We start from the raw sequence: 18007 nt of genomic DNA, 5'->3' as shown, positions 1-18007 counted from the left end.
GGCCCTCCCACCCACCCTTATGTTGTATAAACAGGACATGCACACTTTAACCAACCCATCATTTCAGTGACAGGGTCTGCCACACGACTGTGACTGAAATGACGGGTTGGTTTCGACCCCCACCGAAAAAGAAGCAATTAATCTCTCCTTGCACAAACTGGCTCTACAGAGGCAAGATGTCCACCTCATCATCATCCTCCGATATATCACCGTGTACATCCCGCTCCTCACAGATTATCAATTCGTCCCCACTGGAATCCACCATCTCAGCTCCCTGTGTACTTTGTGGAGGCAATTGCTGCTGGTCAATGTCTCCACGGAGGAATTGATTATAATTCATTTTAATGAACATCATCTTCTCCACATTTTCTGGAAGTAACCTCGTACGCCGATTGCTGACAAGGTGAGCGGTGGCACTAAACACTCTTTCGGAGTACACACTTGTGGGAGGGCAACTTAGGTAGAATAAAGCCAGTTTGTGCAAGGGCCTCCAAATTGCCTCTTTTTCCTGCCAGTATAAGTACGGACTGTCTGACGTGCCTACTTGGATGCGGTCACTCATATAATCCTCCACCATTCTTTCAATGGGGAGAGAATCATATGCAGTGCCAGTAGACGACATGGCCGTAATCGTTGGCAGGTCCTTCAGTCCGGACCAGATGTCAGCATCAGCAGTCGCTCCAGACTGCCCTGCATCACCGCCAGCGGGTGGGCTCGGAATTCTGAGCCTTTTCCTCGCACCCCCAGTTGCGGGAGAATGTGAAGGAGGAGATGTTGACAGGTCGCGTTCCGCTTGACTTGACAATTTTGTCACCAGCAGGTCTTTGAACCCCAGCAGACTTGTGTGTGCCGGAAAGAGAGATCCAAGGTAGGTTTTAAATCTAGGATCGAGCACGGTGGCCAAAATGTAGTGCTCTGATTTCAACAGATTGACCACCCGTGAATCCTTGTTAAGCGAATTAAGGGCTCCATCCACAAGTCCCACATGCCTAGCGGTATCGCTCTGTGTTAGCTCCTCCTTCAATGTCTCCAGCTTCTTCTGCAAAAGCCTGATGAGGGGAATGACCTGACTCAGGCTGGCAGTGTCTGAACTGACTTCACGTGTGGCAAGTTCAAAGGGCAGCAGAACCTTGCACAACGTTGAAATCATTCTCCACTGCGCTTGAGACAGGTGCATTCCACCTCCTATATCGTGCTCAATTGTATAGGCTTGAATGGCCTTTTGCTGCTCCTCCAACCTCTGAAGCATATATAGGGTTGAATTCCACCTCGTTACCACTTCTTGCTTCAGATGATGGCAGGGCAGGTTCAGGCATTTTTGGTGGTGCTCCAGTCTTCTGTACGTGGTGCCTGTACGCCGAAAGTGTCCCGCAATTCTTCTGGCCACCGACAGCATCTCTTGCACGCCCCTCTCGTTTTTTAAATAATTCTGCACCACCAAATTCAAGGTATGTGCAAAACATGGGACGTGCTGGAATTTGCCCATATTTAATGCACACACAATATTGCTGGCGTTGTCCGATGCCACAAATCCACAGGGGAGTCCAATTGGGGTAAGCCATTCCGCGATGATCTTCCTCAGTTGCCGTAAGAGGTTTTCAGCTGTGTGCGTATTCTGGAAAGCGGTGATACAAAGCGTAGCCTGCCTAGGAAAGAGTTGGCGTTTGCGAGATGCTGCTACTGGTGCCGCCGCTGCTGTTCTTGCGGCGGGAGTCCATACATCTACCCAGTGGGCTGTCACAGTCATATAGTCCTGACCCTGCCCTGCTCCACTTGTCCACATGTCCGTGGTTAAGTGGACATTGGGTACAGCTGCATTTTTTAGGACACTGGTGAGTCTTTTTCTGAGGTCTGTGTACATTTTCGGTATCGCCTGCCTAGAGAAATGGAACCTAGATGGTATTTGGTACCGGGGACACAGTACCTCCAACAAGTCTCTAGTTGGCTCTGCAGTAATGATGGATACCGGAACCACGTTTATCACCACCCAGGATGCCAAGGCCTCAGTTATCCGCTTTGCAGCAGGATGACTGCTGTGATATTTCATCTTCCTCGCAAAGGACTGTTGGACAGTCAATTGCTTGGTGGAAGTAGTAAAAGTGGTCTTACGACTTCCCCTCTGGGATGACCATCGACTCCCAGCAGCAACAACAGCAGCGCCAGCAGCAGTAGGCGTTACACGCAAGGATGCATCGGAGGAATCCCAGGCAGGAGAGGACTCGTCAGAATTGCCAGTGACATGGCCTGCAGGACTATTGGCATTCCTGGGGAAGGAGGAAATTGACACTGAGGGAGTTGGTGGGGTGGTTTGCGTGAGCTTGGTTACAAGAGGAAGGGATTTACTGGTCAGTGGACTGCTTCCGCTGTCGCCCAAAGTTTTTGAACTTGTCACTGACTTATTATGAATGTGCTGCAGGAGACGTATAAGGGAGGATGTTCCGAGGTGGTTAACGTCCTTACCCCTACTTATTACAGCTTGACAAAGGCAACACACGGCTTGACAAATGTTGTCCGCATTTCTGTTGAAATACTTCCACACTGAAGAGCTGATTTTTTTGGTATTTTCACCAGGCATGTCAATGGCCATATTCCTCCCACGGACAACAGGTGTCTCCCCGGGTGCCTGACTTAAACAAACCACCTCACCATCAGAATCCTCCTGGTCAATTTCCTCCCCAGCACCAGCAACACCCATATCCTCCTCATCCTGGTGTACTTCAACACTGACATCTTCAATCTGACTATCAGGAACTGGACTGCGGGTGCTCCTTCCAGCACTTGCAGGGGGCGTGCAAATGGTGGAAGGCGCATGCTCTTCACGTCCAGTGTTGGGAAGGTCAGGCATCGCAACCGACACAATTGGACTCTCCTTGTGGATTTGGGATTTTGAAGAACGCACAGTTCTTTGCTGTGCTTTTGCCAGCTTGAGTCTTTTCATTTTTCTAGAGAGAGGCTGAGTACTTCCATCCTCATGTGAAGCTGAACCACTAGCCATGAACATAGGCCAGGGCCTCAGCCGTTCCTTGCCACTCCGTGTGGTAAATGGCATATTGGCAAGTTTACGCTTCTCCTCCGACAATTTTATTTTAGATTTTTGAGTCCTTTTTTTACTGATATTTGGTGTTTTGGATTTTACATGCTCTGTACTATGACATTGGGCATCGGCCTTGGCAGACGACGTTGATGGCATTTCATCGTCTCGGCCATGACTAGTGGCAGCAGCTTCAGCACGAGGTGGAAGTCGATCTTGATCTTTCACTATGTTTGGAACCTCAACATTTTTGTTCTCCATATTTTAATAGGCACAACTAAAAGGCACCTCAGGTAAACAATGGAGATGGATGGATACTAGTATACTTATGGATGACGAGCGACTGCCGACACAGAGGTAGCTACAGCCGTGGACTACCGTACTGTGTCTGCTGCTAATATAGACTGGATGATAATGAGATAAAATTAAAATATATATATATATCACACTAGTACTGCAGCCGGACAGGTATATATTATGTAATGACGGACCTGCTGGACACTGTCTGTCAGACTCAGCACTGCAGACTCCTAAAGTAAGCTACTAGTATCAAGAAGATAGAAAAGAAAAAAAAACCACGGGTAGGTGGTATACAATTATGGATGGATGAGCGACTGCCGACACAGAAGTAGCTACAGCCGTGGACTACCGTACTGTGTCTGCTGCTAATATAGACTGGATGATAATGAGATAAAATTAAAATATATATATATATCACACTAGTACTGCAGCCGGACAGGTATATATTATGTAATGACGGACCTGCTGGACACTGTCTGTCAGACTCAGCACTGCAGACTCCTAAAGTAAGCTACTAGTATCAAGAAGATAGAAAAGAAAAAAAAACCACGGGTAGGTGGTATACAATTATGGATGGACGAGCGACTGCCGACACAGAGGTAACTACAGCCGTGGACTACCGTACTGTGTCTGCTGCTAATATAGACTGGATGATAATGAGATAAAATTAAAATATATATATATATCACACTAGTACTGCAGCCGGACAGGTATATATTATGTAATGACGGACCTGCTGGACACTGTCTGTCAGACTCAGCACTGCAGACTCCTAAAGTAAGCTACAAGTATCAAGAAGATAGAAAAAAAAAACACGGGTAGGTGGTATACAATTATGGATGGACGAGCGACTGCCGACACAGAGGTAGCTACAGCCGTGGACTACCGTACTGTGTCTGCTGCTAATATAGACTGGATGATAATGAGATAAAATTAAAATATATATATATATATATCACACTAGTACTGCAGCCGGACAGGTATATATTATGTAATAACGGACCTGCTGGACACTGTCTGTCAGACTCAGCACTGCAGACTCCTAAAGTAAGCTACTAGTATCAAGAAGATAGAAAAGAAAAAAAACCACGGGTAGGTGGTATACAATTATGGATGGACGAGCGACTGCCGACACAGAGGTAGTTACAGCCGTGGACTACCGTACTGTGTCTGCTGCTAATATAGACTGGATGATAATGAGATAAAATTAAAATATATATATATCACACTAGTACTGCAGACGGACAGGTATATATTATGTAATGACGGACTTGCTGGACACTGTCTGCAGAATGCGTTTATAAAAACACCACACGACGAGTGTTTAACTTTTTCAGGCAGACAATCACAATATACTGGTGGTCAGCAGACAATCACAATACTGGTGGTCAGTGGTCACTGGTCAGTCACACTGGCAGTGGCACTCTGGCAGCAAAAGTGTGCACTGTACTTAAAATATGTACTCCTGCTATAACTGCTCCCCAGTCTCCCCCACAATTAAGCTGTGTGAGCAGTGAGCACTCAGCAGTCAGATAATGATATACAGTATATGATGCAGCACACTGGGCTGAGCACAGATATGGTATGTGACTGTGTCACACTGTGTATCGTTTTTTTTCAGGCAGAGAACGGATTAATTAAACTGGTGGTCATTGGTCACTGGTCACACTATCAGCAGCAAGTAGTACTCCTCCTAATAATATGCTCCCCAAAATTAGTGTCTCTCTCTAGTACTCTAGTCTAAACGGAGAGGACGCCAGCCACGTCCTCTCCCTATCAATCTCAATGCACGTGTGAAAATGGCGGCGACGCGCGGCTCCTTATATAGAATCCGAGTCTCGCGATAGAATCCGAGCCTCGCGAGAATCCGACAGCGGGATGATGACGTTCGGGCGCGCTCGGGTTAACCGAGCAAGGCGGGAAGATCCGAGTCGCTCGGCCCCGTGTAAAAAAACCTGAAGTTCGGGCGGGTTCGGATTCCGAGGAACCGAACCCGCTCATCACTAATTTGAATAGGACCCTAATAATCTTATATGTTGCAGCGGGAAGCCGTGTACCTGTCCCACCTTTGTGCTATCTGAAAAGATTCTATTTCAGGCTCCTGCATTGGGATGTACTAAGCCTTGGAGAGAAATAAAGTGGAGAGAGATTAAGTACCAGCCAACCAGCTCCTAACTGCCGTGTTACAGGCTGTGTTTGAAAAATTACAGGAGCTGATCGGTTGGTACTTTTGCCCAGATTTATCAAGTTTTGGAAAGTGATAAATTGCACGGTGATAAAGGACCAGCCAATCAGCTCCTAACTGTCATTTTTCAAACAGATGACCAGATTTATCAAGCCCTGAAAAGTGATAAATAGCACGGTGATAAAGTACCAATAGCCAATCAGCTCCTAACTGTCATTTTCCAAACACAGCCTGTAACACGGCAGTTAGGAACTGGCCGGCTGGTGCATTATCCCCGTGAAATTCATCACTCTCCAAGGCTTGATAAATCTGGGCCTATATCTCCACAAACTTTATTGGTGGTCATTCTGAGTTGATCGCTAGCTGCATTTTATTCGCTGTGCAGCGATGAGGCAAAAAAAGGCACTCCTGCGCATGCGTATGCGGCGCAATGCGCACGCACGTTGTACTATTACAACGAACGATGTCGTTTCACACAGGGTCTAGCGAAGCTTTTCAGTCGCACTGCTGACCGCAGAGTGATTGACATGAAGTGGGCGTTTCTGGGTGTCAACTGACCGTTTTCAGGGACTGATCGTAAAAATGCAGACGTGCCAGGAAAAATGCAGGCGTGGCTGGGCGAACGCTGGGCATGTTTGTGACGTCATAACAGGAACTGAACAGTCTGAAGTGATCGCAAGCGCTGAGTAGGTTTGAAGCTACTCTGAAACTGCACAAAAAACTTTGTAGCCTCTCTGCGATCCTTTCATTCACACTTCTGCTAAGCTAAAATACACTCCCAGTGGGCGGCGGCATAGCGTTTGCACGGCTGCTAAAAATTGCTAGCGAGCGATCAACTTGGAATGACCACCATAGACCCATGTATCGTGTGTGTCTTTTTTTTTTTAGTATAGATAGCAAATCTAGCGCAGAAAGACAGGGTGAAGGAGAGAAGCCGTAAGTTTTGTTCAAGTGCAGAAATATTATTGTTGTAACACTCTGGAAATATTGAGAAATCTCCTCACGTGGCCCTCATTCCGAGTTGATCACACGTAGCAACTTTTTGCTGCTGGTGCGATCAACTAATCTCCGCCTAAGGGGGTCATTCCGAGTTGATCGCTAGCTGCCGTTGTTCGCAGTGCAGCGATCAGGCTAAAAATCGGCACTTCTGCGCATGTGTATGGCACGCAGTGCGCACGCGCGTCGTACTTTCACAAATGCCATTGCAGTTTTACACAGGGTCTAGCGACGCTTTTCAGTCGCACTGCTGGCCGCAGAGTGATTGACAGGAAGTGGGTGTTTCTGGGTGGTAACTGACCGTTTTCGGGGAGTGTAAAAATAAACCGCAGGTGTGCCAAATAAAAACGGAGGCGTGGCCGGCCGAATGCAGTGCGTGTTTGTGACGTCAAAACAGGAAATAAACAGACTGAAGTGATCGTTAGCTAGGAGTAGGTCTGGAGCTACTCTGAAACTGCAGTTTTTTTTGTAGCCGCTCTGCGATCCTTTCGTTCGCACTTCTGCTAAGCTAAGATACACTCACAGAGGGCGGCGGCCTAGCGTGTGCACTGCTGCTAAAAGCAGCTAGTGAGCGAACAACTCGGAATGAGGGCCTATGGGGGAGTGTATTTTAGCATAGCAGGGCTGCGATCGCTTGTGCAGCCCTGCTATGCTAAAAATTTTTCACTCAAAACAAGACCAGCCCTGGACCTACTGACCCTGTGCGACGGATCCAGCGATGAAGGTCCCGGATGTGACGTCAGACATCCGCCCTCCATTCTCCTGGACACACCTGTCTTTTTCTTACCACTCCCCGGAAATGGCTGGAAACGGTGTGTATCCGCCCCAAAACTCCTCCTGCCTGTCCATCTTCTTGCGATCGCCGCTGCGATCACATTTGTCATTGGCGGTGACGACGTGCGTGCATAAAGCGACCGCCACACATGCGCATTTCTGACCCGTTCGCACCGCAGTGAAGAACCGATGTGTGCGAACGGGTTGGAATGACCCCCATGGACCCTGTAGTAAATGTATTCTGATTCGCACACAATGCCGATATTCATACTAATTGTTACTGTTTTTCAACTGCGCTAAAAAGTCACACAGAGCAAGCCTGCCATAGTGTGAGACGCAGATACCACAGATATGTGCGGTACCTGAGGCATCTGGGAAGTGTACTGAGCGGAGTCTGGGAGGTGGCTAGTCAGATGCACATAGATGGTCACGGTTGTGTCAGGGGAGTGTCATGGCGTGTTATGGGAGTGTCAGGGGAGTGTCATGGCGTGTTATGGGAGTGTCAGTAGTGTGTTATGGGAGTGTCAGGGATGTGTTATGGGAGTGTCAGGGGCCTGTGTTATGGGAGTGTCAGGGCGTGTTATGGGAGTGTCAGGGGAGTGTCATGGCGTGTTATGGGAGTGTCATGGCGTGTTATGGGAGTGTCATGGCGTGTTATGGGAGTGTTATGGCGTGTTATGGGAGTGTCAGTAGTGTGTTATGGGAGTGTCAGGGATGTGTTATGGGAGTGTCAGGGGCGTGTTATGGGAGTGTCAGGGGCGTGTTATGGGAGTGTCTGGGATGTGTTATGGGAGTGTCAGGGATGTGTTATGGGAGTGTCAGGGGCATGTTATGGGAGTGTCAGGGGCATGTTATGGGAGTGTCAGGGGCGTGTTATGGGAGTGACAGGGGCATGTTATGGGAGTGTCAGGGATGTGTTATGGGAGTGTCAGGGATGTGTTATGGGAGTGTCAGGGGCATGTTATGGGAGTGTCAGGGGCGTGTTATGGGAGTGTCAGGGATATGTTATGGGAGTGTCAGGGGCATGTTATGGGAGTGTCAGGGGTGAGTTATCGGAGTGTCAGGGGCATGTTATGGGAGTGTCAGGGGCTTGTTATGGGAGTATCAGGGGACTTTAATGGGAGTGTCAGGGGTGAGTTATTGGAGTGTCAGAGCATGTTATGGGAGTGTCAGGGACGTGTTATGGGAGTGACAGGGGCATGTTATGGGAGTGTCAGGGCATGTTATGGGAGTGTCAGGGACGTGTTATGGGAGTGTCAGGGCATGTTATGGGAGTGTCAGGGACGTGTTATGGGAGTGTCAGGGACCTGTTATGGGAGTGTCAGGGCATGTTATGGGAGTGTCAGGGATGTGTTATGGGAGTGTCAGGGGCCTGTGTTATGAGAGTGTCAGGGCGTGTTATGGGAGTGTCAGGGCCCTGTGATGGGTGTGTCAGGGGCTTGTTATGGGAGTGTCAGGGGTGAGTTATTGGAGTGTCAGGGGCCTTTAATGGGATTGTCAGGGGTGAGTTATTGGAGTGTCAGGAGCATGTTATGGGAGTGTCAGGGGTGAGTTATTGGAGTGTCAGGGGTGAGTTATTGGAGTGTCCGGGGCGTGCTATGATAGTGTCAGGGGTGAGTTATGGGAGTGTCAGGGGTGAGTTATGGGAGTGTCAGTGGCGTGTTATGATAGTGTCAGGGGTGAGTTATGGGAGTGTCAGGGACGTGTTATGGGAGTGTCAGGGGCATGTTATGGGAGTGTCAGGAGTGAGTTATTGGAGTGTCAGGAGCGTGTTATGGGAGTGTCAGGGGTGAGTTATGGGAGTGTCCGGGGCGTGTTATGATAGTGTCAGGGGTGAGTTATGGGAGTGTCAGGGACGTGTTATGGGAGTGTCAGGGGCGTGTTATGGGAGTGTCAGGGGTGAGTTATTGGAGTGTCAGGGGTGAGTTATTGGAGTGTCAGGAGCATGTTATGGGAGTGTCAGGGGTGAGTTTTTGAAGTGTCAGGAGCGTGTTATGGGAGTGTCAGGGGTGAGTTATTGGAGTGTCCGGGGCGTGTTATGATAGTGTCAGGGGTGAGTTATGGGAGTGTCAGGGGTGAGATATGGGAGTGTCAGGGGTGAGTTATGGGAGTGTCAGTGGCGTGTTATGATAGTGTCAGGGGTGAGTTATGGGAGTGTCAGGGACGTGTTATGGGAGTGTCAGGGGCGTGTTATGGGAGTGTCAGGGGTGAGTTATGGGAGTGTCAGGGACGTGTTATGGGAGTGTCAGTGGCGTGTTATGGGAGTGTCAGGGGCGTGTTATGGGAGTGTCAGGGGCATGTTATGGGAGTGTCAGGGGCGTGTTATGGGAGTGTCAGGGATGTGTTATGGGAGTGTCAGGGATGTGTTATGGGAGTGTCAGGGGCCTGTGTTATGGGAGTGTCAGGGCGTGTTATGGGAGTGTCAGGGCCCTGTGATGGGTGTGTCAGGGGCTTGTTATGGGAGCATCAGGGGCCTTTAATGGGAGTGTCAGGGGTGAGTTATGGGAGTGTCAGGGGCATGTTATGGGAGTGTCAGGGGCTTGTTATGGGAGTATCAGGGGACTTTAATGGGAGTGTCAGGGGTGAGTTATTGGAGTGTCAGGAGCATGTTATGGAAGTGTCAGGGGTGAGTTATTGGAGTGTCAGGGGTGAGTTATTGGAGTGTCCGGGGCGTGTTATGGGAGTGTCGGGGGTGAGTTATGGGAGTGTCAGTGGTGAGTTATTGGAGTGTCAGGGGTGAGTTATTGGAGTGTCCGGGGCGTGTTATGGGAGTGTCGGGGGTGAGTTATGGGAGTGTCAGTGGTGTGTTATGATAGTGTCAGGGGTGAGTTATGGGAGTGTCAGGGACGTGTTATGGGAGTGTCAGTGGCGTGTTATGGGAGTGTCAGGGACGTGTTATGGGAGTGTCAGTGGCGTGTTATGGGAGTGTCAGGGGTGTGTTATGGGAGTGTCAGTGGCGTGTTATGGGAGTGTCAGGGGCGTGTTATGGGAGTGTCAGGGGCGTGTTATGGGAGTGTCAGGGGCATGTTATGGGAGTGTCAGTGGCGTGTTATGGGAGTGTCAGGGGTGTGTTATGGGAGTGTCCGGGGCGTGTTATGGGAGTGTCGGGGGTGAGTTATGGGAGTGTCAGTGGTGAGTTATTGGAGTGTCAGGGGTGAGTTATTGGAGTGTCCGGGGCGTGTTATGGGAGTGTCGGGGGTGAGTTATGGGAGTGTCAGTGGTGTGTTATGATAGTGTCAGGGGTGAGTTATGGGAGTGTCAGGGACGTGTTATGGGAGTGTCAGTGGCGTGTTATGGGAGTGTCAGGGGTGTGTTATGGGAGTGTCCGGGGCGTGTTATGGGAGTGTCAGGGGTGTGTTATGGGAGTGTCAGTGGCGTGTTATGGGAGTGTCAGGGGCGTGTTATGGGAGTGTCAGGGGCGTGTTATGGGAGTGTCAGTGGCGTGTTATGGGAGTGTCAGGGGCGTGTTATGGGAGTGTCAGGGGCGTGTTATGGGAGTGTCAGGTTCGTGTCGCTGATAGTGGCAGCAAAATTTACTGTGCTACGTATGAAATTGCTTCTTCAGCAGCCTCTCTCCCCTGCACATGGTGCTGTGTGCTGGGCTGGGGAGAAAGACTGTGCAGAAGCAGTCAGTCCTCTCTCTCCTTGCGTGATGTGCCCTTCGCCCACCAGATCTGCCAGCAGCGCACCCCTGTGCAGCATACACAGCCACACGGCGCCCCTGGCATTATTAGCATAAAGTCACACAGGCTACACTGGCAAATGTCACACAGCATCTGACTCAGAATCAGCGCCATTATTTTTAAGACAAGGGATGTGCACTGGCGCTATTTGCCCTAGTCTCATGGCACACACACACACACACACACACACACACACACACACACACACACACACACACACACACACACTCACACACTCACACATAGGGGTAAATTTACTAAGGTGGGAGATTTTTAGAACTTGTGATGTTGCCCATGGCAACCAATCAGATTCTACTTACCATTTATCTAGCTGCTTCTAGCAGATAATAGATATAATCTGATTGGTTGCTATGGGCAACATCACTAGTTCTAAAAATCTCCCACCTTAGTAAATTTACCCCATACAGTTAGTAAGGAATCGCCCTTCTGTGTATTTGTTTCCATAAGCTGTAATACTAAAGCTGAGTTGCTTTGTAACTTTAGCAAAAGTAATTAGCCCCAGCTTCTGTTTCCTTAAAATAAATCAACCATAAGTTTTTATGCCTTTACTAATATGATGGTGGTCTTACAGGGAGACTCTGGCGGACCCTTGGTGTGTAACTCTAAGCTGTACGGTATCACGTCCTGGGGCAACGTTCCCTGCGCTGAGGCCAATCGTCCAGGAATATACACTAAAGTGTGCAACTACCTGGACTGGATCCAAGACACAATTTCAAACGGCGACTGCCTACCCTAATGAAGATCCTTTCATTTCTGTAGTGGATGTCAAAACGTTGACAATGTTCCATCCATCCATCCATCCATCCATCCAAGCTGCGTGATTTTCAAATTAAAGCGTGAAAAGCTTATTGTCATGAGAACTCTAAATAGGAGAATCTGCTGAATAGTGCCACCCTGCAACTCTGTTATAGCTTATCCTCTGTATACCTCTCAACGTATTATAGAAAACGAATGATGACATACACTGGCCATCTAGGGGCAGATTTAATTAGGAACAGGGCTTATTTTGTCGCTGCAGCTCCCAGGTTTAACACCCGTAGCTATTCATTTGCCAGTTTCCATGTGTGTTAAGCCTGCGGATAATGGGGGTTATTCAGAGTTGATCGCAGCAGCAAATTTGGGCAAAACCATGTGCACTGCAGGGGAGGCAGATGGGTGTAGTATAGCTGACCGGCAGTCAGGAGACCACTGGTCAGCATACAGACGCCGGGATCCCGGCGGGGATGGGAGAGTGCAGCAAACCCCTGTGGGCTCGGTGGCAACCTGTGGGCCCCTCCGAGTGGAAATAGTCCCTGTTGGTCGGCATGCTGACCATCGGGATAGTAAGGGGGCGGGATGCTGGTCGAGGTCATGTGACCGTCGGTCTTCCACCCGCCGGTCACATGAATACCAACCGTAGCAGATATAACATGTGCAGAGAGAGTTAGATTTGGGTGGGTTATATCGTTTCTGTGCAGGGTAAATACTGGCTGCTTTATTTTAACACTGCAATTTAGATTTCAGTTTGAACACACCCCACCCAAATCGAACTCTCTCTGCACATGTTACATCTGCCCCACCTGGTTTTGCCCAACTGCTAACAAATTTGCTGCTGCGATCAGGTCTGAATTAGGCCCAATGTGCATTAACTCAAGTGCCCACAGATGTGGAATTACCCCATGTGGTAAGCCCCAAAGGATGCATTAAGGGAAAATTTACTGAACATTGGAGAGTGATAAAGTGGAGAGAGATAAAGTACCAGCCAATCAGCTCCTAACTGCCAAAATGACAGTTAAGAGTTGATTGGCTGGTACTTTATCTCTCTCCAACTCTTAGTACATCAGCATCATTATGTGGAATTTTTCCTCCTGATGCTGCAAGGAAAGTGCTCACTTAGGGATTCCCATGTAAGTAGTGGCAGAGCTGTAGCCGCACAGTAAGTCCAACTGCTAACTGAATCTGCCCCCACCCCTACAGTCATCCAACTAATATTACCTTTTTAATTCAGACTATGCCTCTGGAATTGGGAATTTGGTTTTATTGTTATTAAATATTCAGCATATGAACAATCAATGAAATATCGATGTAAGCACAAACAAACACCACAGAATATGTATACCACAAGGGAACAATACCATAAAATATTTAAAAAGTCACAAAAACACAGGTAAACACATAGGGGTCATTCCGAGATGATCGTAGCTGTGCTAAATTTAGCACAGCTACAATCATTCACACCAACATGCGGGGTGGTGGTAGTGGGGGTGTGCCCAGCACAGGGCTAGTCCGCCCCGCATGTCAGTGCCGCCCCCCCCCCCCCCCCCCCGCAGAAGTGCGATGCCTTTGCACTTCAAGAGTAGCTCCCTGCCAGCACAGCTTTAGTGTGCTGGCCGGGAGCTACTCATCGGCCCCTGGCCCGCAGCGGCTGCGTGTGACGTCACGCAGCCGCTGCGGCCCGCCCCCCATTCGGTCCGGCCACGCCTGCGTTGGCCGGACCGCTCCCACGAAACGGCGGCCAAACGCTGCTGTTCCGCCCCCTCCCGCCCAGTGATCTCCTCTGCCTGTCAATCAGGCAGAGGCGATCGCAGCTCTGCTACGGCCTTCGGCCATCTGGCATGCGCCGGCGCACTACGGCACCGGCGCATGCACAGTAGGGACCCGTTTGATCGGCTGCGACAAAAAGCAACGAGCGAACGGGTCATAATGACCCCCATAGACAGGTACAACAGTCCTATCTACATTTAGAACCATTAAGCATAGTGATTGCTTTAGGGAAGAAGCTATCTTTCAGCCGGCTGGTCTTACACAATAGTGTAACGTGAGTTGGAAGGAAGCAAAACAAACACCCCATAATTAGGATGAGTTGCATCACCCAGTATACTTTCTAACCTTCACAAGGAGCCTTTTCCCTTTTCTCATAAACAGACTGGATGCTGGGCAGTTGTACACCAATTATCCTGCCCCTACATCTACATCAATATATACCATACTTACCTACTTTGCTGCCTCCTCCTCCGGGAGGAGGCAGCGTTGTAGGTGCATGGGGGCGTGGCCGGCAGCAGGATGGGCTGTTCAGGGCGTGGCCAGCATCAGGATGGGCGGTCCGTGGGCGTGGCATCAGGGTCGCGTCATCGTGACTCCACCCCCCGCTGTGCTTTGCCGAGAAACGAGGCGCTACATAGCGGGGGCGGAGCTACGATGACGCGATTCAGCACGAATCGCATCATCGGACCTCCTCGGGCCGCCCACTTGTTCTCTGCTGCGGGCGGCCGAGGGGGAAAGCGGGTGGCTTGCCCACCTTTCCGGGGGGCCGGGAGGGTCACCCGATTTTCGGGAGCCTCCCGGCCATTCCGGGAGGGTAGGCAAGTATGATATATACAGTATATAAATGTAACAAATTACTGTAGCAGTGCAAGATAAGATATATAATAATATTATTGTACACCTGCTCTGATCTTCTATGGTAATTTGTTACTTTGTGTTGATGTTTGAGCAATCAGATCTCCCTGTATTAGGAGCTGCATACATGTAACAGAATAATCACATTTGTGCACAGCTTTATTTTTCTTATATTGAATCAGAACTGACCCAAAATAAAATTTGTTGGGTGTCTGTGTGTTTACAGATCACTAAAGATGGTTTTGGTTACTTATGCGAAGTAGATGCAAATGAAATAGCTTAGAATTACAATTATAAACAGAATGTTCTCTTAAGTAGTAGAACTCAATAGAAAGAAAATAATAATAATAATAATAAAAACAACATTATGAAGTACAGTACATGTATCCATTACATGTATCCATTTCTTTTAAATCTACCGATTTGTCAGCACGCGAGATCTGGGCGACTCGACTACAACACGGGTCCTTCTCAATCAAAATGTGACTCTTATACCCCTTTTCCACTTGTAGCACGGGTCGCAGCCAGGAGCCTGACATGGCTGCGACCCGTGCTACAGCCCCCTTCTACACTAGCTCACTCAACGCGGCATATTGCTGGGTTGGTGACGCTGCTGGTGACACGGCAAGCGTGGCGCTGGGAGATCACATGATCTCCCAGCACCGCCCTTCCATACACTGTGAACGGGAGCCATGTCGCATCGACACGGCTCCCGTTCACACTACACAGCTTACCGGGTTGAACACGTGTTCAACCCGGCTAGCTACCCGGGTAGGATTCTCGGATCACTTGATCCGGGAATTTGCAGGGGGGGCCATTTCCACTTGAAAAAAAACACGGGTAAATATGCGCCCCCGCACATTTACCCGCGTTTTTAGAGCTAGTGGAAAAGGGGTATAAGTCACATAAATAAAACTACTATGCCAGTTTGCACTGATCAGTGTGATGTGTGACATTTGGTGTTTGTTAGTCTGAAACTATATATGAAGTGTTACACTGTAGCGGATGTCGCTTTTCTCACTCCAAGTTCCATTGTGCTTCATCTGCAACTTTGTATACATGTAAAAGTAATTCCTGAGCGGATGTAGGGACTTATTCAGGTTACAAAGCGGATCGTTGCTGAGCAATGTATTTAATGAAGAATCCAGTCATACAGCCCATCACAAGAAGATTGACAGGAAGAAGGCGTTTGTGGGTGTCAACTGACCGTTTTCTGGGAGTGTTTGGAAAAACGCAGGCGTGTCCAGGCGTTTGCAGGGCGGGTGTCTGACGTCAATTCCGGCCACGAACAGGCTGAAGTGATCGCAGCGGCTGAGTAAGTCCTGTGCTACTCAGAATCTGCACAAAATTTTTTGCAGAGCTCGGCTGCACATGCGATCGCACACTTGCAAAGCGAAAATACACTCCCCCGTGGGCGGCGACTATGCGTTTGCACGGCTGCTAAAAACAGCTAGCAAGCGATCAACTGGGAATTACCCCCCATGTGCACTGCAGGTGGGGCAGATGTAACATGTGCAGAGAGAGTTAGATTTGGATGGGGTCTGTTCAAACTGAAATCTAAATTGCAGTGTAAAAATAAAGCAGCCAGTATTTACCCTGCACAGAAACAATATAACCCACCCAAATCTAACTCTCTCTGCACATGTTACATCTGCCCCACCTGCAGTGCTACATGGTTTTGCCCAATTGCTAACTTTTTTTGTTTGCTAACCAACTTGAATAACCCCCTATATTTGCAGTCCAGTGTCTCTGGTATTCTGTGATTGGTGTTTTGGTGCATCCAAGAAGTGAATAATTGTATGCTACACCTCTCAGAGCGACTCAGACATACCAGGTGTCTCACACCTTGTAGCGTACAGATGGACGGTTTTATTGTTTGTTTAATGAAACATATTTGAATAATGTAATTGGCTTAAACTTTATTACAGACAGCGGGAAATGCTATCGATAATTATTTCAACTCTTCTTTTAATATTTTCATCTATTTACACCAATAGGGGAGCCAGTGGCTAATGATCTGATGTACCACTCTGGATAATAGTTTCCTTTCGGTAATGCTAGTTTTTCTTTATCCGAAATGCTTTTTGTATAGCTTATTATAGTAGCTGTTTGTGTGTCTGTTGCTACAGATATTTATAAAGGGTTTGGCCTGTGGATGTATATGGGCACCAGTTAGTTGCTGTTTTAATGTCTTCCGGAGAGAAATACCCACAACAGTATTACCATTATTATCCTTTCTGTATATGGCGCCCCAAGGTGTATGCAGCGCCTTAGCTAGTGCATTATCCTTAGTAGTGGAGGTGAAAACATGATATAAAATGCAAATATAATGCAAAACAATGCAGAGCATAGGAGTATGCAAGTAATAGGGGATGTAATTAAGATCCCGACAGTCACAATGCCAATGGATCCCGAAGGTGAGCATTAATGTTAGTTTTAAAGACAGGGTTAGGCACTTGTGGGAGGGACAGTTTTGTTTAGGCTGTGTGAGGAGACGGTTAGGGTTAGGTTGCAGGTGGGGACTAGAGATGAGCGCCTGAAATTTTTCGGGTTTTGTGTTTTGGTTTTGGGTTCGGTTCCGCGGCCGTGTTTTGGGTCCGAACGCGTTTTGGCAAAACCTCACCGAATTTTTTTTGTCGGATTCGGGTGTGTTTTGGATTCGGGTGTTTTTTTCAAAAAACACTAAAAAACAGCTTAAATCATAGAATTTGGGGGTCATTTTGATCCCAAAGTATTATTAACCTCAAAAACCATAATTTACACTCATTTTCAGTCTATTCTGAATACCTCACACCTCACAATATTATTTTTAGTCCTAAAATTTGCACCGAGGTCGCTGTGTGAGTAAGATAAGCGACCCTAGTGGCCGACACAAACACCGGGCCCATCTAGGAGTGGCACTGCAGTGTCACGCAGGATGTCCCTTCCAAAAAACCCTCCCCAAACAGCACATGACGCAAAGAAAAAAAGAGGCGCAATGAGGTAGCTGTGTGAGTAAGATTAGCGACCCTAGTGGCCGACACAAACACCGGGCCCATCTAGGAGTGGCACTGCAGTGTCACGCAGGATGGCCCTTCCAAAAAACCCTCCCCAAACAGCACATGACGCAAAGAAAAAAAGAGGCGCAATGAGGTAGCTGTGTGAGTAAGATTAGCGACCCTAGTGGCCGACACAAACACCGGGCCCATCTAGGAGTGGCACTGCAGTGTCACGCAGGATGTCCCTTCCAAAAAACCCTCCCCAAACAGCACATGACGCAAAGAAAAAAAGAGGCGCAATGAGGTAGCTGTGTGAGTAATATTAGCGACCCTAGTGGCCGACACAAACACCGGGCCCATCTAGGAGTGGCACTGCAGTGTCACGCAGGATGTCCCTTCCAAAAAACCCTCCCCAAACAGCACATGACGCAAAGAAAAAAAGAGGCGCAATGAGGTAGCTGACTGTGTGAGTAAGATTAGCGACCCTAGTGGCCGACACAAACACCGGGCCCATCTAGGAGTGGCACTGCAGTGTCACGCAGGATGTCCCTTCCAAAAAACCCTCCCCAATCAGCACATGATGCAAAGAAAAAGAAAAGAAAAAAGAGGTGCAAGATGGAATTGTCCTTGGGCCCTCCCACCCACCCTTATGTTGTATAAA

General features: G+C 48.5%; 1 protein-coding gene across 1 annotated transcript in view; it reads left to right on the top strand.

The window, feature by feature from the left end:
• Positions 1 to 11797, top strand: part of LOC134966927 (trypsin-like) — a 30370-nt gene extending 18573 nt beyond the window's left edge. Inside the window, exon 5 of the mRNA XM_063943943.1 lies at positions 11562 to 11797. Coding sequence (XP_063800013.1) covers positions 11562 to 11726 — 165 coding nt within the window. The 3' untranslated portion in view covers positions 11727 to 11797. The remainder of the gene's footprint in view (positions 1 to 11561) is intronic.
• Positions 11798 to 18007: the final 6210 nt, after the last annotated feature.

Source organism: Pseudophryne corroboree, chromosome 10 (assembly GCF_028390025.1).
Source record: "Pseudophryne corroboree isolate aPseCor3 chromosome 10, aPseCor3.hap2, whole genome shotgun sequence".
NCBI lineage: Eukaryota > Metazoa > Chordata > Amphibia > Anura > Myobatrachidae > Pseudophryne > Pseudophryne corroboree.
This window is presented reverse-complemented; position numbering and strand designations above follow the sequence as displayed.